The following is a 17,568-nucleotide window of genomic DNA, read 5'->3' as shown; positions in this document are numbered from 1 at the left end:
GGTGATTCACCCAGTGTATTAATGGAGATCATCAGAAGACAATTGTCTAAAGTTAAACTGATTGACTTTAAATCAACTCATTGTTAACACAGGAGACTGGGGTTGTTGGGTTCATTTATGGGTCATATTATGGTGTTGTCAGATGTAACATCTGAATATTTTGGTCTTATCAAGGCATTAAACAGTCAAAGGCCGTTGAGGTAAAGTGATATTTATAATCGAAACACAAATGAAAACTAGCCGCCTGTTTATTATCTATTTAAAATTATCTAGAGATGGTTGATCGATATGCATTTTTCTTATGCTATCGGGATGATTCTACTACGAGTTCGTTTACCATCAAAATGATTTCGAAGCTGTTATATTAAGGTACAAATCCTGCATAGTGTGCCTTTAATCATCTAATTAATCATTAGAATTAACCTAATTAGTAATATTTCAGAAATGTAATATTTAAATTAATAATCATAAAATGAATCATTTTGTTTTAATACTGTGCCAGTCAACCCCACAAACTGCACTACGTAACTTTAATCATGACAAGAAAATATTACATCATTACCAGTAGGTAGCGACCATAGACTGTAAAAAAAATATGGATGTAGTGTCCGTGACGTCACCCGTAGGTTTCTGAAGACCGTTTTTGAAGCCTAAAGTGGGCGTGGCCGACCGTCGCCATCTTGGTAGCGCGTCACTCCCGAATTTATTTATTTTTACAGTCAGACAATTAGCTGAGGTAAAGTGACAGCTAACAAACAGCAGACAAACGGCTAATGATGACTAATGACCACTGCAGTGGGAATCCACCTGTCACTCAAAAGTGGACACCCTTAATTATGCAGAACTTTAAAGCTTAATATAATGTAAACTGATGAGTTATAAAAAAATTCACCCCCCTCACAGTTGTCATGAAGGGAAAAATAAGCTATATAGACCAAAGCCACTTTTTGCACCAGGCTGTAAATGTGTTTTTTTTTCTGCTGTAAAGTTGGGTATTTTAACATGGGGGAGATATAGATTTGACTCACTTCTGCACCCAGCCTCAAGCGGCCAGTCGATGAATTGCCGTTTAATTCACTTCCGTGTTGGTTTCAAGAGAGAGACAGGGAGGTTGCCGCTTGGTAGCGACAAGGGACTGTATTTATGAGTGAGCTAAATAATTCTTTCAACAGATTCAAAACAAATGATTGAGTCATTGAATCGTTCCTTCAACTGATTCGTCCAAAACACTGATTCATTCACTTTACAAGTGAGTCATTGAATCATTTACTCAACCGATTCGTTCAAGAATATCGATGTATTCACTACTGTCTGTCGGTCCGATACACAATGGTTGATTCTTCTGTTGCGGCTTCGTTTGTAACTCTTTCTATTGCAGGAGTCAAAATAAACAAAAATACCTGACCATATTTGATCTAAAACATTAGTTATTCAATATTACCGTTTACTAGCATTTGTACAGAGCATCTAATGTGACCATTGTTGTGCAATGCTTAGTGAGTACTACTGTGTTTACAGGAGCTGTGAAACCTGATCCAGTTTAAAGAGATGCAGTTCACTTTAATAGAGACATGTGTGTCATAACATACTCCTCAAACTGTGTTATGCTATGGAAAGTAGGTATACAGAGAGCTCTTCTGTTCTGTCAGGCCAGAATGAATGTGTCCATTTATGACTTGTGTTTCTCTTCAGGGTGACTGAAAGTGGCGATCTCTACACGCGAAGTAATGCTTCTCAGCTGTCTGTCACAAAGCAAGCATATGATGTCACAACCTTGTCGGCCCTTTTCCCGTGCTTGAAACAAAATGGAAAAACAAACAGCTGTAGGTGTAACATCCCCTCTCACGCTAAGTCAAGTGGGCTGCAGGAGAGCACGGTTAGTACTAGGATGTATGCATATGGCGGGGAAGCCTGGTATTTCACACATCTGTGAGGGCAGCGTGTGGTTGTAAACGGTAACAACATGCTCTTGCTGAAGCGTCAGTCTTTCTTTTTTACTGCTTAGCAACTCTTCAGTCCTAACAGGACTGGATTCAAGCTTGAAGTCCAGATTTTCATGTTATATCTTTTTAAGATACCCTGTTTCTCAAAGTCACATTTTAGAAAATGATCATCCAGCATCTGTGGCTAAATGAGATCTTTGAACCTAATCTAGGCATTCAAATAACTGGTTAGTGGCACTTTCTGATTTCTGCCTTTGGTGGAATGGCAACCACATCCTTATATAGTTGCAAGAAAACATAATACGAACCAGTGTTGTTATTGTTAACTAAAACTATTAAAAATCGTTTTCACTAATTGAAATAAAGTTGAAATAAAATAAAATATAAATATTAGATGAAAAACCCAAACTTAAAAAAACTAGTTGACTTGACTTGGCAACTAAAAAAAATAAGTTGAAATTGAATTTCTAAACTAAAACTGAGATAATTACAAAAGCACATAACAAATGTCCTAAAACTTAAATTAAAACGAAAACTGAAACTATGAAAATAAAAGCTAATTCAAAAGATGAATACATAGGCTACTTTAATAACATATAAATAATACTAAAACAACACTGATGCGAACCATTGAATTTGCCATAGATTTATTTATGTATTTTTAGGGATGCATGATGTATCAGTATTATATCAGTTATCATAGTAGATATTTAATAGTTCATGCTCATTTCTCCTACTTTTAGATTTAGATTACCGTTGCTGCCATTTAACACTCAGTTTATCTTTTAAAAGATGATTATTAACACTAATAAATGTAATCTTTAAATGAATGTACTGTGCATTATAATGTTGTGATGCCTACATTAATTTATGTATAAAACAACAAATTTTAGTCTTTAGTGTTTCATTTTTTAAATTTTCATCATTTTAATATTGGGCATTTATATTTATACAATCAGTACATCCTTTTTTTCCAATAAAGACATGGAAATATATCACTTTGTGTATATTAGTTGTTTAAGCAGATTGTATTTGTCTGTTATTGTGACCTATAGTTGGCGATCAGATCAAATGTTATGACCAATTAATAATACAATATTCACATCCAATGTAAATCCAAAAGTTTGTTTACTTTTCCTGCAACTTTCACTTTGATGAAAATAAGCATGAAAGTCATAATTCATCATGTGCTGTTTTATTTTGACATGTAATGTAGCTTTGCAGTGATTTGATCTGTTTGTTGCTGTCTGATACAGTAAAGTGGTGGGAGCTGCATGAATTACAGGATCCGCTTTAACCATGAGTTAGCAGGCGCGCTCACTGCAGGAAATTAAAAGCTAGAGCTACTTCCTTTCAACTTCCCGCACGGCCTCTCATCTTGTGCCAGTGCCCTAATGAATAGTAAATTATTAGTCTCTGGCTTCCTTTTTGTCACAGACAGTTTACAGTAGACATTCACCTTGAAATAGACATTTCATGCTATTGCACACTCTAAATAAACATGTGGGATGCTGTGCACTATGCACAGTGGTTTCATATTGTTCAACTGAGAAAGAAAATTGACATTACAGATGTAAGAATGGCATCACACTTTTCCTATTGTTAGATGCTAACTGGTCAAAATTACCACAGTAAAGCCACAATAGCTGTAGCTTTCTGTTCAGAATAAGTGTCACACAATGTATCGTGGTTTCCACAAAAATATTAAGCAGCACAACATAGTTTTCACCATTGATAATGAGAAATGTTTCTTGAGCAGCAAATCTGAAGACTGGAGTAATAATGCTTTGCCATCACAGGAATAAATTACATTTTCAAATATATTAAAATAGATTTTTTTTTTCTATTTTTAAATTTTTTACAATATTACTGTTTTTACTGTATTTTTGAACAAATAAATGCAGCCATTGTGAGCATAAGAGATGTAAAAAAAATAAACATTTGTATATAGACCCAAAACTGTATTGCAAACTACAGTGTTCTCTCTGATGCTACTTATACACTTTCATTTCTTTCAGATATTTTATATTTATGTTTGAGTATATATGGCAACACATTTAAAAACCACACAGATCATTTTGGTGAGAAACCATGACATTTACCAGGCTAAATTACTGCCCAAATCTCTAGTTTTATAACAAAACAAAAAAAATCAGCACACACACTAAATTTAAAAATAATTCAGACTTAGGAACTAAAACCTCTGTCTGTTGAACAGAGCAGTATTACTGTTTTTACCGCCTCAAGAAACAACCTCAAGATTTATATATAACCAGACAGTACCTCAGACATTTTGAATTTACAGCTTCTATTCATATAGCAAAAACGTTATTTTTATTGCACGTTTATTTAAGTCGTAAATATGAATGGGAGGGCTGACCACCATAAAAACACAAAAGTTATGGAACATGACCAAAAAAGCAGACTTAGAAGTAGACTTAAACCTCCCAGTAAGCAGATCATCTCCATGATATATACATATCACATTAAGGTCTCTCTAACAGTTTTTGCCTGTTGGAATTTTGGCCAATTTTGCAATCTTGTGCCCATATTGTCTCTGGATCTCCACCGTAACCCTGAGATCTTCTCTGATCCCTGGCCAGTGTGATATGAACGTGTTTACAGACCCGCACCTGTCAGAGGAGCACTAAATCAGCCAGATCTGTGTTGAGTATACCCAGAATGCCACACAGTGGGTCAGGGAGGTTCACGCTCTCCCCACAGGCGAGCGAGGAATTAAAAGATTAACCCTGAGGAGAGGCGCTGCTGTAACATTCCACACTTCTTCTGAAGATGTATGCCTGTCTTCAGAAAAAGTAGGTGGACTTGTCTCAGCCTTCAACTTGGAACTAATATTGACCTTGGTCTACATAATCTATTTTGAGAGTTTATAAGGTATTTCTGCCATGTAGCAGTTTGCTTTCAAGCACATGTTATACCCTTTAAGAACTTGTTTTATAATCACTTTGACCTTTCGTGCCATGCACAGAAGATTTCATTCATTTAGACTTGCTTTTGCACAACTAAATTCTCATGAGACACAAACACGCAGTAATAAAAAGCAGCCACAGCCAATAAACATCTGTTTTACAATGTCTATCATCTGTTTATTATTCTGAAGTATGTACCAAAATAATTGCTATAACATAAAAATAGCATTGTGTAACTAAGTAAAAATGTTTACAGTCAAGCATCACTAAATGTACAAAAATAACAACACAATAAAGATACAAACAATGAAGAACAGAACATCCTCACGTCAGTGTGCAAACTGTTTATACAGACGGAAATGCATCATTCTCAGGTGGCATTCCGTGATAAATTATTTAAATAGCATTTATCTACACACACATATGAAACAGTCTTACAAACAGAGACAACAAATAGAGCAATAATTTATCGACTTAAAAAAAAAAAAAAGGTACTGGACATTGAAGCACTGGCAAATGTATTCCTAAAAAAAAGTTTTGTCTCCCGTTTTACTCTATTTTCCATTGGGATGTGGGGCTGGCTGTTTGTTCTATATACTATTTACAACTTGTGCTACAGTAGCAATAAGGCAACCAAATTTGTTTTCTTTAAGCAAAGGAATAAGTATTTAAAAGCTTTTGTTTGATCAAATTACAAAACAGCAATGAGGTAATATTTGTACATTAAAGTTTTCCTTTATCTCTCTCTCTTACAGAAAAGGCAAACAGGTCAGAAGATCATCTCCTTTGGAAGTGATGGATGAATGGTTCTTGACTGGAAAGGCTTGGACGAGTAGTATTGGACAGGCCCTTGGTTGTGAAGTTTTTTTTTTTTTTTTAAATGTTGAAATAGTTGTTTTTTAACGAGGCTTATCTTTAGCAAGACCCTCTCTTGTGCTTCTCGAAGCAAAATCACAGCACAGTCTAGCCAAATGCGAAAAGCATTAAGTCTAAAAGACTTAAACTCAACATTCCCTTAGAAATTAGCATCTCAAATCAAACCTCGTATTTTATTTGAGAAGAAGGCTAGAGTACTTGGTAATCTAGTATCCGTACGTGGCTAAATCATTTCCTGTAACGGAGAATCTTCTATCCTGGGTCTGTCCAATTGCTCTTCATACAAACTTTCATTATGCCATTTCTAATGTATTGTTAAAATGGTTTAACCATCTAGCCCTGAGAAAACTATGCCCACTAAACCAAGAGTTATCTCCTGCCAGACCTTTATGAATGTACATTATACTTAAGATTAGCCACTGCCAAGCAAAACTTTTAAATAGACAAACAGAAATTTAGATCAAATTCAATAAATGACAGATTGGTCCTCTTAAAAATCCCCTGCTTAGACTGTCAGCAAAAAAAAAAAATATATATATATATTTTGTTTAATAATTTGTTGATTGCTTCAATATCTTAAAACATTCTCATTGCTTTGTTCCTAGTCAAGAAATCGGTTTAAGGTTTTGATAAATACTGAATATTACAATAGTAATCTTTTTAAAAGGGTTTTGCTCTCTCTTAAGTAGCAATAATTTGGAGATCTTTTCAGGAAGAGAGCATGAAAACACATGAGAGAGAGAGAATAAAGGTTTTGAAGTGCATAGCTGTCTGTTGGGAGCTCTTCCCACACAGAGCTGAATGAGGTTTTTCAGAGAGAGATCTCAGTCTTCCCAATTAAGCAAAGCGAGGAAGACTTTCTTCTGCTCTACCTGCTAATGGTGGAGGAGTCCAGATATTCTGAATCGGCAGTCACTTGTTATCTATCCCAACCAGTGACAATTACATTGAAATTGACCTCCTGCTTTCTCACTCCACCAGTGCGCGAGCAGAACAAGTAGAATCAAATCTGTCCCTGGACTTTGCCCGGAATACATAATTATATGGAAAGGTGCATTCTTTGATAAACTTCCTGACTGTGCAATTACACATCTGAAAATGAAGCGAAAGACAGAAAGTGTTAATGCTATAGAGTATGTAAATATTTATTTGGATGCCTATGGGATGTGTTGACACTCACCTCTGCATTCGTATTTGAGGTCTGAGAAGTACACCATCTCTTGTGAGAAGACAAAGAGACCCAGTCTTCCGCCTGCATATGTTTTGTCATAAATTCTGCCAGAATCTGCCATGATCTTTTTGCCTTCATACATGACCACTCTGAAATTTGTAGAGAAAATGTTGTTAGCACATTAAAATATCCTCAGAGGACAAATCAATAACAATATGTCCTCAGTAGATATAAATTAAAATATACCTCATATGTCCAGTTCTTGGTCTATGAGTCAGGTGCCATCTGTACGCAGTGAAGTCCTTCCATCCCACGTTCTTCGGGTCATGCCACAGTGTGCGCACCTAAAATGAATTGAGTTCAGAAATGTTGGTATTCGTATGACAGCTTTCAAACCTGACTTCATCACAGTGACCTGTAGTGAGACGTACCTGTCCTGGAGTGTCTCCGGTGTGCCAAAGGGCATTCCTCAGATGCTCGCCTGGCCCTGTGGTGGAATTAACCACTTTGATTGATAGCCCTGAGTAACCCTGTGCTTTGGTAGGTGTGTTGGACCAGTAGGTCTGTGTGATCTGTTTCCACATGACCACATAGAAGCGAGAGCTGGATTGGTATCCGAAAACAAAGCCGGCATAGTCATCATCCCTCTCTGTGTTGATGAAGAATGTTCCACTGAAGTCGACTGCATTGAATTCATCAAAACCTTTGAAGAAAATTAGAAAAACAGGTCAGAATTTTGTTGTTGCTTGCTCTTTGTAAAATTCTGACTTTTTTTCTCGCAATTGTGAGTTTCATTCATTTTTTATTTCTATTTCAGTAGATTAAAATGTTTTCAGTTGGTTTTCATTTTAGTTTTCGTTCATGAATAGTGACCAAAAAGTTGCATTAATATTGTCAGTTTTTGCAAGCTATGGTTCTGTGGGATTTTTCTTCTCTATTTATGATATTACTTTATATCTTACACACTGCCCAGTATTTTTTTTAGATGTGCAAGGTTTTTCTATTTATTGTATTTTTATTTTTTTCATTTTTTTTAAGACTAGACGTACCAACAGCAATGCCGGGGTCGCAGTTGACTGTCTGAACCAGTTCTTTTCCTTGGTGACGCACCACCCAGTTGGGGTCAATCTGAGAAGTGCCCTTGGGATCCAGAGGTACCATCTGGAATTTGCGGAAGTCTGTAACACTAATGTCAAAGTTCTCAGGACACACATCATAGATATCTAGGACATTGTCCTGGTCAAAGTCGTCTTTACAGGCATCACCGCGTCCGTCGCCTACAAATGAAGAAGTTAAACTCGTAAGTATAAATCTTTATATTAATAAATGCAATAGTTATGAATATTCAGAGGCAAAACTGACCATCAGAATCCAGTTGATCTGGATTGAAAACCAATCTGCAGTTGTCTTTTTCATCAGGGATGCCATCATTATCATCATCGTAGTCACAGGCATCTCCTTTACCATCCTTGTCGTGGTCAGCCTGGTTCGCATTGGGGATGTACGGGCAGTTGTCAAGGTTGTTTTGGTGACCGTCCTCATCGATATCCTGGTTGCTGTCACATTTATCTCCAACGCGGTCCGAATCAGAGTCGAGCTGTTAAGAGTGAGAGTGCAGAATCAGTAAGCATCTAAATCCCACTGTTTTTCAAGTGAATCTCTATGGCTTTTCTCAATTAAAATATTCCCACTTTTTTCACAAAAAAGATCTGTTGTAGTTGGCCCATCTGTGTAGGATTTCTCAAAAAGTAATCTCATGTTCCTAAAGCTTGGCACTACCACAGTCACATTTCAGAGTCTAATGAGGAAAGGAGGGGTGCATTCCTTCTCTTCAGTTAACCATGGCACAGGTGTGATCCGCAGGGATTGAGTGCCGACAGGGCATGCATAAACCCAACGGCAAATCTCTCACTCCTCACTAATAACCATTCTTTACCTCCACATATCCTTTGGGTTAATTGAACACTAGTGAGTGTACCTGAAAAGCCTCCTATTGCTTTCTCGTGTGGCTTTGGCTTCAAGGAGAAGAGGATTTACTCCTCCCATACATAGCTTAGTAAAGACTGAGACTACCCTCTGGGTATTTTTTTAGCAGCTGAACTGAACAGCACATAGATCTCTGTGGATTTATATAATGGTTTGAAAACACCTGCTATATTCACTCACTCGTTCTAAGTCTCACATACATATACATACCTGATCTGGGTTGTGTTCCAGAGGGCAGTTGTCACACTGGTCACCGACTCCATCGAGATCAGTGTCTTTCTGGTCGACATTGTATAGATATGGGCAGTTATCATTCTCATTCAAAATACCTGTCAAAAAGAATGATATCATGGTGAAGACTGAATGACATTTATCTCTGAGCAAGAGAGGATTCTCATTAAACCTGTCAAGATTTCACTTAAAAAAATCAGGATTTATTATGATATTGATAATTGCTGGGGTAAAATATGCTAAATGTGATAATGAAAAAAAAACAAAACAGTTTATTTAGTAATTTCTTGATTATGGAGTGAATTATGAATATTTTCTTGACAGGTTTGTCAAGGAATGGCCCATGTACACTGAAAAAAATGATTCGTTGAATTTACTAAAAATGTTTATGGTAAGTGGTTCCACACAATTGATTTTAGCTACATTTAAAGAAATGCATTAAGTTGAACTTAATAAATTTTAGTTCAACTTAATGCATTTGTTTAAATGTAGCTTAAATCAATTGTGTGGAACCACTTACCATCATTTTTTTTAGTAAATTCAACAAATCGTTTTTTTCAGTGTATGGATAAATAAAGAGCAATTTCGTACCATCTCCATCAATGTCCACAGCACAGGCGTCACCTTCACCATTGTTGTCAGTGTCAGTTTGGTCTGGGTTACTGTTGTACGGACAGTTATCGCAGCGGTCTCCCACGTCATCGCGATCATAGTCGTACTGTCTTGGGTTGAAGATGAGTGGGCAGTTGTCCTATTTTAAAAGAGACCACAGTTCAGAACTTCAGATGGAGAAATATGGCAAAGCAACTCTTCACAGGGCCCTCTCACATGTAGGTTATTTCTTATAGATGTTAGGCTTGTAATTTGGCTGCGGCTGTGTAGGTCTATTTAGAGGAGCGCAACGATAAAAGCGAGCCTTATTTTAGGATTTGGACCAAGGATAATATTGGATTAGCAAGATACACTGCAGGTCTTTCAGAAAGGTACTTCTTCGGTGGAATTTGAGGTTTGTCTCCAAGAGAAACTGAGTTTACTTTACACAGCATTTTTTTTCCACACCTCAGCCTGAATTTCAAACGGCTTTACTTTTTCTCTTCATTCATGCACTGTGCAAAATGAACAAATATTCACTTGACTGGATTAAGCATCTGTGGAATATATACAGTGGACAGTATTGCAACTATATTTTTTACCCTGTCATCAGGAATGCCATCGTCGTCATCATCATTATCACAAGCATCACCGATTCCATCCTTGTCGTAGTCCTCTTGCCCAGAGTTGGGAAGATTGGGGCAGTTGTCCTTCAAAAAGAATAGAGTATGAACATTTAAAATAGCCACAATGATGTTATTTGTATTTTTTAAATAACAAATGAAGCCATTATATGCCAACCTTTTTGCAGTGATAGGTTGCGTTCTCGACACACACAAGATCAGCATTAGGCCAGCCATCAAGATCAGTGTCCTCTCCACAAATGTGTCCATTTCCAGCAAAGCCAGGTCTGCACTCACAGCGGAACATAGGGTCTGAGAAATGGCCCAGGTAGTTGCAGCGAGCGTTCTTATTGCAGTCGTGGCTTCCATCGAGGCAGGGATTACGAGGCGTGCACACCTGCAGCAAAGATGAATCAGTCAGCGTGAATCAGTTCATGAGCAGGTGCACGCTGGTAATCTGTAATCTATCTGTGTTCTCTCATTTACCTGTTTCTTGGCAGCAGCGTCCTCCACTCCTCGACCAAACGGCTGTGGGCCGGTGTAGCGAGTGGGGCATGGCAGGCAGTTGTAGCCCGGCACTGTGTTCTCACACCTATGGACTCCATTAAATTCAAAGCAGGCATCAGGGACATCCTCACACTGTAATGAAGAGAAAATGAATAATGAGATTTTCGCATCCCAATGCATTGTAGTCATAAGAGCATAAGCAAATGTATTATTTTTATTTTATTTTATTCAATTTATTGGTTTCGATTGATTTTGGATATACATATCGGATGATATTTCACATTTAACAATGCATGCTGATTTCCTCTATTTTTACATTTCTATTACCTTTAACCAATGCAAGGCCTAAGACAAGGCTTAAGCCTAGTCCCATGTTTGAACTGTTTTTGAACTGTGTTAACTTAAAGTTACTGAACTTGCACTGAGATATCTTAAAATATGTCACTACCATTGTTTTGTCTCAAGATGCACACCAGTAATGTTTTTTTCTAAGGCACATTTATAAAAGCTACTTAAATGTCCTAATTGAACTAGGGCCTAATCCTGGTTTTATCCAAACCCTGTTTGTGAAACCAGGCCTAATAATTTTATAAATCTAATCTAAAAGTGATTTGACTTTTTGACTGCACCTCATTGATATCCTTGCAGTTGATTCCATTGCCAGTGTATCCTGTGGGGCATTTTCCACATTTCCAGGAGCCATCTGGGAAGCTTGTACACTGGGCTCCTTCAAAGCATGGACTTGAAAGACATCCATCTGTGGAAATGCACATAAGTGATTGATTTAACTTGGAAACACAGACTAGTACCATCTGAAGGGTTGAGTGACACTACAACTCACCAATTGGACAGGCTTGTTTGTTGCAAAGCTGGCTGGCTTTTGCGTCTCCCACGCAGTCTTTGCCGTCATACTTGGGCACTGGATTATTGCAAAGACGCTTACGATTTTGGACGCCACCGCCACAGGTAACGGAGCAAGTGTCCCAGGGTGACCATGGTCCCCAGCCACCATTGACTATGAAAAAATATACAATAAAAAAAATTAGATTTTTCAATTTACATTTCTTTTTTAAACACTACACGCGGCGTTCACTTACTCGGACATGGTGATTTCTCACACCTCTCGGTTTGCCGACCTTCACCCTGGCAATCTTTGCCTTCCATTTGCGGTGTTGGAGAGTTACAGAGACGAATGCGAGTGATAACGCCAGCACCACAGGTGACCGAGCAGGAGGACCAGGGTGACCAGTGACTCCAGCTGCCATCTTGTTTAACTGGTGAAAATGAAAGATGCAAATTGTTACTTTTCCCCTCGACTGTGAGGAAAACCTGTAGACGCTTATTGTCGTTGGACACCACTCACAGCGCTTGTCACACTCCTGGAGGTAGCAGTCTCTCGTCTGCACCGACGTGCCCTCGCAGTTGTTATTGATGCGGTCGCAAGAGCGGCCGCGCTGCTGAATGCCCCTTCCACAAGACACAGAACAATGGGTCCATTCAGACCAGGGGGACCAGCCATCCTCAGCGGAGTCGCTCGCTGTCGAGAGAGCAAAACAAGACAATAGCAGAGCTATTCCTTCTTTCTAAAGCAGCAAAATGGAGAAAAGCTTTTAATACTGGGCCTTAATGGACTCAATTTAGCCTGGGCAGCTCGAGACAGAGCACTCCAGGGAACCCTGGCATGAACTAAGCAGTTGGAATGCTGGGGAAATGTCAGTGTACTTAATGCATAGGGATACCTTTGAGTCCTTCTCCAAATGTGGAAATGGTATTTGCAAACACCCTTGATTATGCCATAAGTTCAAACACTTAAGGCTGATATTAATGTAAATTCTTGCTATGCATGGCAAGGCCTCAAGACGTGAGGAGAATGCGGTTTCTTTTTTGAGTCGCTGCCAAACAGCACCAATTTTCCACCTCTCTTTAACCAATTTAGACAATTATGGCCATTTAGCGATTCAGTGATGCACAAAGCTCTAGTGTTCCATTCATTAGTTAAACTTCAGTTGAAGTCTATTGTGTGACGCAACAATGACTGTGGATGTTTGGGTAGCAATAGCTCTTTCAATAAAAAAGCTTTTAAAAGTCAAAATGTTGCTCTTTTTACAATACGTTTAAGTTTACACCAAAGTTTTTTTTCCGCTTGTACATTTACAGTTTGTGAACATGGCTTTTAGCCTAGGGATAAATCTTTTCCTCTCCAAAGCTGCATTTATTTGATCAAAAATACAGTAAAAGAGTAACATTGTGAAGTATAAAAAACTTTTATTATTATTTTAATATTGAAAACAGTTGTGCTGCTAAATATTTTTGTGGAAACTGTGATTTCTTTTAAATACTAATCTTTTGTAACAAATGGAAATCTGAAATGTAATTTTTTTCCAACGTAAATGTCTTTTGATTACTTAATGTGCCCTTGCTTTTTTTTTTTAAATATGTACTGACCTTAAGCTTTTGAACAGTAGTGTATATATAACCAACATATAAATTATATTATTAAAATGATTTCAATTACAAGTGTCTAAAAGTTGTTGTGAAGCAGCTCAGTTGCACTTACGGGTTCCACAACGAGGGCAGCATTCCCCATCAGGCACTGTGGCGTTTGCACACGGGATTATGGGACACGAAATCTTGCGGCACACCGTTGCAGACTTCTGCGGTTGACAAAATGACTCTCATTAATCATTTGTTAAAGGATCTGCCACAACTAGTGCATATGACATTAAAAACAATAGTCTCTGGCTGTAGTGCAACACCACATTCAACATTACAATTTTGATTTAAGTAAAGTGTAGTTGTGTTTAAGTCTGTGTAATTAGGCATGTAAATATTCCTCAGTGTTGATATGATGTGGCACTGCAGAAAAACTAGGCTGAAGGCATGAAAATATTTTAACTCAAATCATTTTACATTTAGTTTATAAGGTTTTGTTCAGTTGACTGTATTCCTTTAGTTACATCCATGTCCCACTTTTAATTAGAGGCTAGGCAGTTTAGGGAAATGGATACACCCAGCTTAAGTCTGCCATAATGGACAAGACTAAGACCAGTACTGTGTATCATAGCTCCTACAGTGACATTGCTCTCATCTCGCTAACACACTAATTAGTGGTTCAATGACAGAGCAGGCAGCTCTGAGAGTCTAACATGTCTTGGGTTCTTACCTGGCAAGTGCACTCCGTGCAATCGTCCACCGTCCATTCCTCTTTGTTTTTGTGCACAATTCCATTGTGAATACAGACACCAGCATGAATGCCAATGTGATTCATGAGCACGTTTTTCTCGTCCATCTGGAAAACCAAACAAACATTGGGGTTTGATTATGTGGAGTGTATTAATCTACAGCATGTCCACTACACAAGTTCAATATATAGTTTAATATATCTACATGCAGCAACTTTTCTCCTCACCACTTTGCGGAGTTCTTTGGACAGTTCTTGCACCACCACACCAAGACCTCTCAGTTCCTTGAACATGCCAGCCAGTTCCTCACAAGAGAAACCACAAATCATCTGAAGATCTACATAGAAGAAATATGCAGTTTGCACAGTTTAAAATTGCATTCACGTTCTCAACCTACGTGTATATTTTGTACATTTTATTTGTATGGATTACTGAAAAGAAAGGATTACCTTTTGTTTTGTGGCCAGTGTAATCAGTCCTGATTGCAGGTCTGGATCCATTTATGGGATTGTCAAGGGTGATGATATCAGTCATAACTGCTGCAAGAGGAAAGGGCATTCAGGTGGATTAAAGTTAGTTTATTATAAAAAATATTGAGCTAATGGAAAAGTTGAATGAAAAGCTAATGACAGTGAATGGCAGCTTTAAGTTTTTATCTTGTATTACTATTGCTCATTCACTGGCACAAAATGTAATGCAAGTGGAATGATGACATGATGCGCTGCTTCTTCATATTTTTTTTAGCCCGAATCTATTTTCTATAATTTTCTGTCTCAATAATTGTCGGCCTGTGTAGTTTGGCCTTTTTTTTTTATTCTTTTTTTTAAAAGTGAATACAATTATTTGTTTAAATATTATTCATATTTAAGAAAACTAATGAACATGGGCACAAAGATTTCATTTATCATCTTTTCTTCTTGATTCGCATGCATGTTTTCGGAATTACACTTACAGTTTTGGCATCCTTTATTCCTCAGAATCGCATCCAGTGTGGTTCCGAACACAAAGCGCACGTTTTGCAACACCCCCTAAAAAATCCACAAGTTATTAATGCTTCTCGCTGCATTTACCATGCAACAAGATTCATACAGTGAACTGTCCACTCACCATAAACCTGTCCTTTACTGCGCCCTTGCCGATCCTCAAGCTCGCCACACCTGGGGTCTCCTGAGTGAGGATCGACTGGATCGAAGCATCAAGCTCCGCAGTGTTAACCTCTTCACATCCCACGTAGAACTGAACCCTGTCCTCCTGCACGAAAAGAGTGATGTTTTTCCAGTGTCCCACCGCCAAATCCGCTTCCTCGATGGAAACGATCTGTTGCTTGTTTTCAGTGGAAAACACAATGTCCAGAGTGTTGGCTTTCCCGTTAGAAACGATTTCGAAAACGGGTCCGGAGCCGTCATTCTTCTCCACGGTCAGAAGGCTTCCCCGTGTGTGCTTGAACTGCTTGAAATTGACCAGGAGCAGAAATCCTCTCTCGGCGTGAATGGAATCGATTAGGTCCCTGAAGGCGCTCTCGGGAACCGGGGGAATCAGGTCGGGGTTCAGGATCTTGTAGGCGGGGCTGTACGGGTCGTCGCCTTTCACCAGGGTGACCCCGTGGTTTTTCCTCGGCACTTGGACGAGCTCAAACAGATCGTAAACACTGTTGTCGTCTCGACTTTCTACCAGGAATTCAGAAGTGAACGAAATCTCATTATAATGTACTAAACTGTAACGTATATTTGTGAATTTATTACACGGCTCTTTGGAATGCTTGATTCTGATAGGTCAATTCAGCGGTCAAAATTTTCTGAATAAATATAACTGACCGCTCATGAATCAGAATCAAGATGAATCAGTATTTTATTATTATTTTTTTGTTAAGAAGCCGTAAAATAAGTGGGATAATGTATAGAAAGCCAAAAAGTAGCCAACAGAAAGCCAAAATAAACTCGTACATAAAACCCCTTGACCTCGTTTGAGTTTATTTTGCGATAATTTACAAGTGACTGTCAATTATTATTTGAATATGTAACAGCTAGTTATACAGTAAACCACAGCAGCACTCACTAACGCTAAACGCCATCAGTTGGTCTAGTTCGCTCACCTGCGACTCTCGCGCTCTCGCAGTTCCAAAGCATCAGTAGCAAAAAGATTGCACTTGACTTCATTTTGTCACTTATTCTTTTACCAATCTGGAATCATAAAGGTATAAGTTATAGAAAATTCAGCAAAACGTAACCTTAACAGGTTGATCAATCAATGTTAAAAAAAAAAAAGAATAGGAAAACGCACCTTTAACGCGTTTAAAACATCAGCAAATCCAGGGAAAAGTGAAATAATTCCTAAGATTCGTCAATCAAATGTCGTTTCAAAATAATGATTTTCCTCTCTATTCGCGATCTACAGCACTCAATGTTACTTTGCTGTAGTTACAGTGGTCAATCTAACTATCACTATAGAGAACAAAGTGCTATTTAAATAGTTTCATGACATTCCTGAGCACGCGTCTCCTCCAATCAGATGCTGGAAGGAAAAAGGGACGAGCTTGCGTTACCTCACAGAGAGTTTTTCTGAGTTATACACGAGGGGAAAAACGCACCACATTCCAGCGAACACATTCCATAAACATACATAGCTAGCCTACTTATGATTTTCATGACCGCTGCTTCCGTTTAGTGCCTTTTTATTTGCCGCGGTCCTGATTATTTTGTATCGACGTTCGGCTTCATTCAATAAGTCATTCAATAATTCCTGTTATTTCATAAAGGCACTGAAGAAGGCTCTACCCTGCGCTTGTGTAGGCCTACATATTGTATTTTATTTCAAGCCATCTATAATTAATGACCAAAGCTACGTTTGCATGTTCAAGTGGCTAATTTATTTTCGAGAAAGTGTTTCTTATAACTTTCTTATAACGCTTTATCTGAGAGCTCGGTACCATTCGCAGCATCTGATAGGATGCTCGTGAAGAAAAGGCTGCAGTAACTTTCGTCTCCGCTAGAGGCCGTTCTGTGTTTATTTGTGCACTTTGGTTCTCCTCAAATGGGTCCCAATGTTGATTTCTATAAATGTTGCTGTTGTTTTTCGGTTAAAGCAACTTAAATCCATAAAATCAGTTAATAACGGGGTATTTTGTCACATTAGGCTATATGTGGGACGTTGTTAAGCTGCCATGAAGTAGCCTATTGACTTATTTGCAAAAACCCTTTGAAACAATAAAACACAATTTTCAAAATTGTTTAAAACGTAACCTTAAAGTCACCATTTTAAAGTAAAATGGACAATTCTTATTTTTATGGAATATTGTATATTATTATAAAAGATTTATCTGTGGCCATATATATAAAAAATAAAATAAAATAAAATAAAAACTTCCCGTCCCTCTTGCATTGACTTCCCTTCACTGATGATGTCTTTACCAGGAAAACATGTCACTCACACGACATCACAGCAATAAATATAAAAAAAGTATGACATCAGAACCTGGAAGACTTCATTTGACGCTGGTTCCTTCAAGATTTTCCTATGGGGTTTTAGAAT

At 38.0% G+C, this 17,568-nt stretch overlaps 1 protein-coding gene across 2 annotated transcripts; it reads right to left on the bottom strand.

Annotated features, from left to right (window-relative positions):
• Positions 1-5,024: 5,024 nt before the first annotated feature.
• On the bottom strand, positions 5,025-16,485 carry thbs1b (thrombospondin 1b). 2 transcript variants are annotated; one of them, XM_084090387.1, is made up of 23 exons: positions 16,321-16,485; positions 16,133-16,220; positions 15,148-15,707; positions 14,993-15,068; positions 14,490-14,579; positions 14,268-14,377; positions 14,022-14,147; positions 13,416-13,512; positions 12,222-12,395; positions 11,956-12,132; positions 11,700-11,873; positions 11,488-11,615; positions 10,838-10,990; positions 10,530-10,748; positions 10,331-10,438; positions 9,729-9,888; positions 9,117-9,235; positions 8,283-8,517; positions 7,970-8,197; positions 7,352-7,623; positions 7,167-7,264; positions 6,930-7,069; positions 5,025-6,841 (listed from the first exon to the last, which is right to left on the bottom strand). In XM_084090387.1, exons 2-23 carry the CDS (start codon positions 16,194-16,196, stop codon positions 6,834-6,836), a joined length of 3,516 nt encoding a protein of 1,171 aa, XP_083946513.1. In that variant the 5' UTR covers positions 16,197-16,220; positions 16,321-16,485; the 3' UTR covers positions 5,025-6,833. The 2 variants fall into 2 exon arrangements, with proteins under 2 accessions (XP_083946513.1, XP_083946514.1); XM_084090388.1 differs by having other exon boundaries at positions 14,490-14,576.
• Positions 16,486-17,568: the final 1,083 nt, after the last annotated feature.

The sequence above is a fragment of the Abramis brama genome, assembly GCF_963993115.1.
Source record: "Abramis brama genome assembly, chromosome: 18".
NCBI lineage: Eukaryota > Metazoa > Chordata > Actinopteri > Cypriniformes > Leuciscidae > Abramis > Abramis brama.
This window is presented reverse-complemented; position numbering and strand designations above follow the sequence as displayed.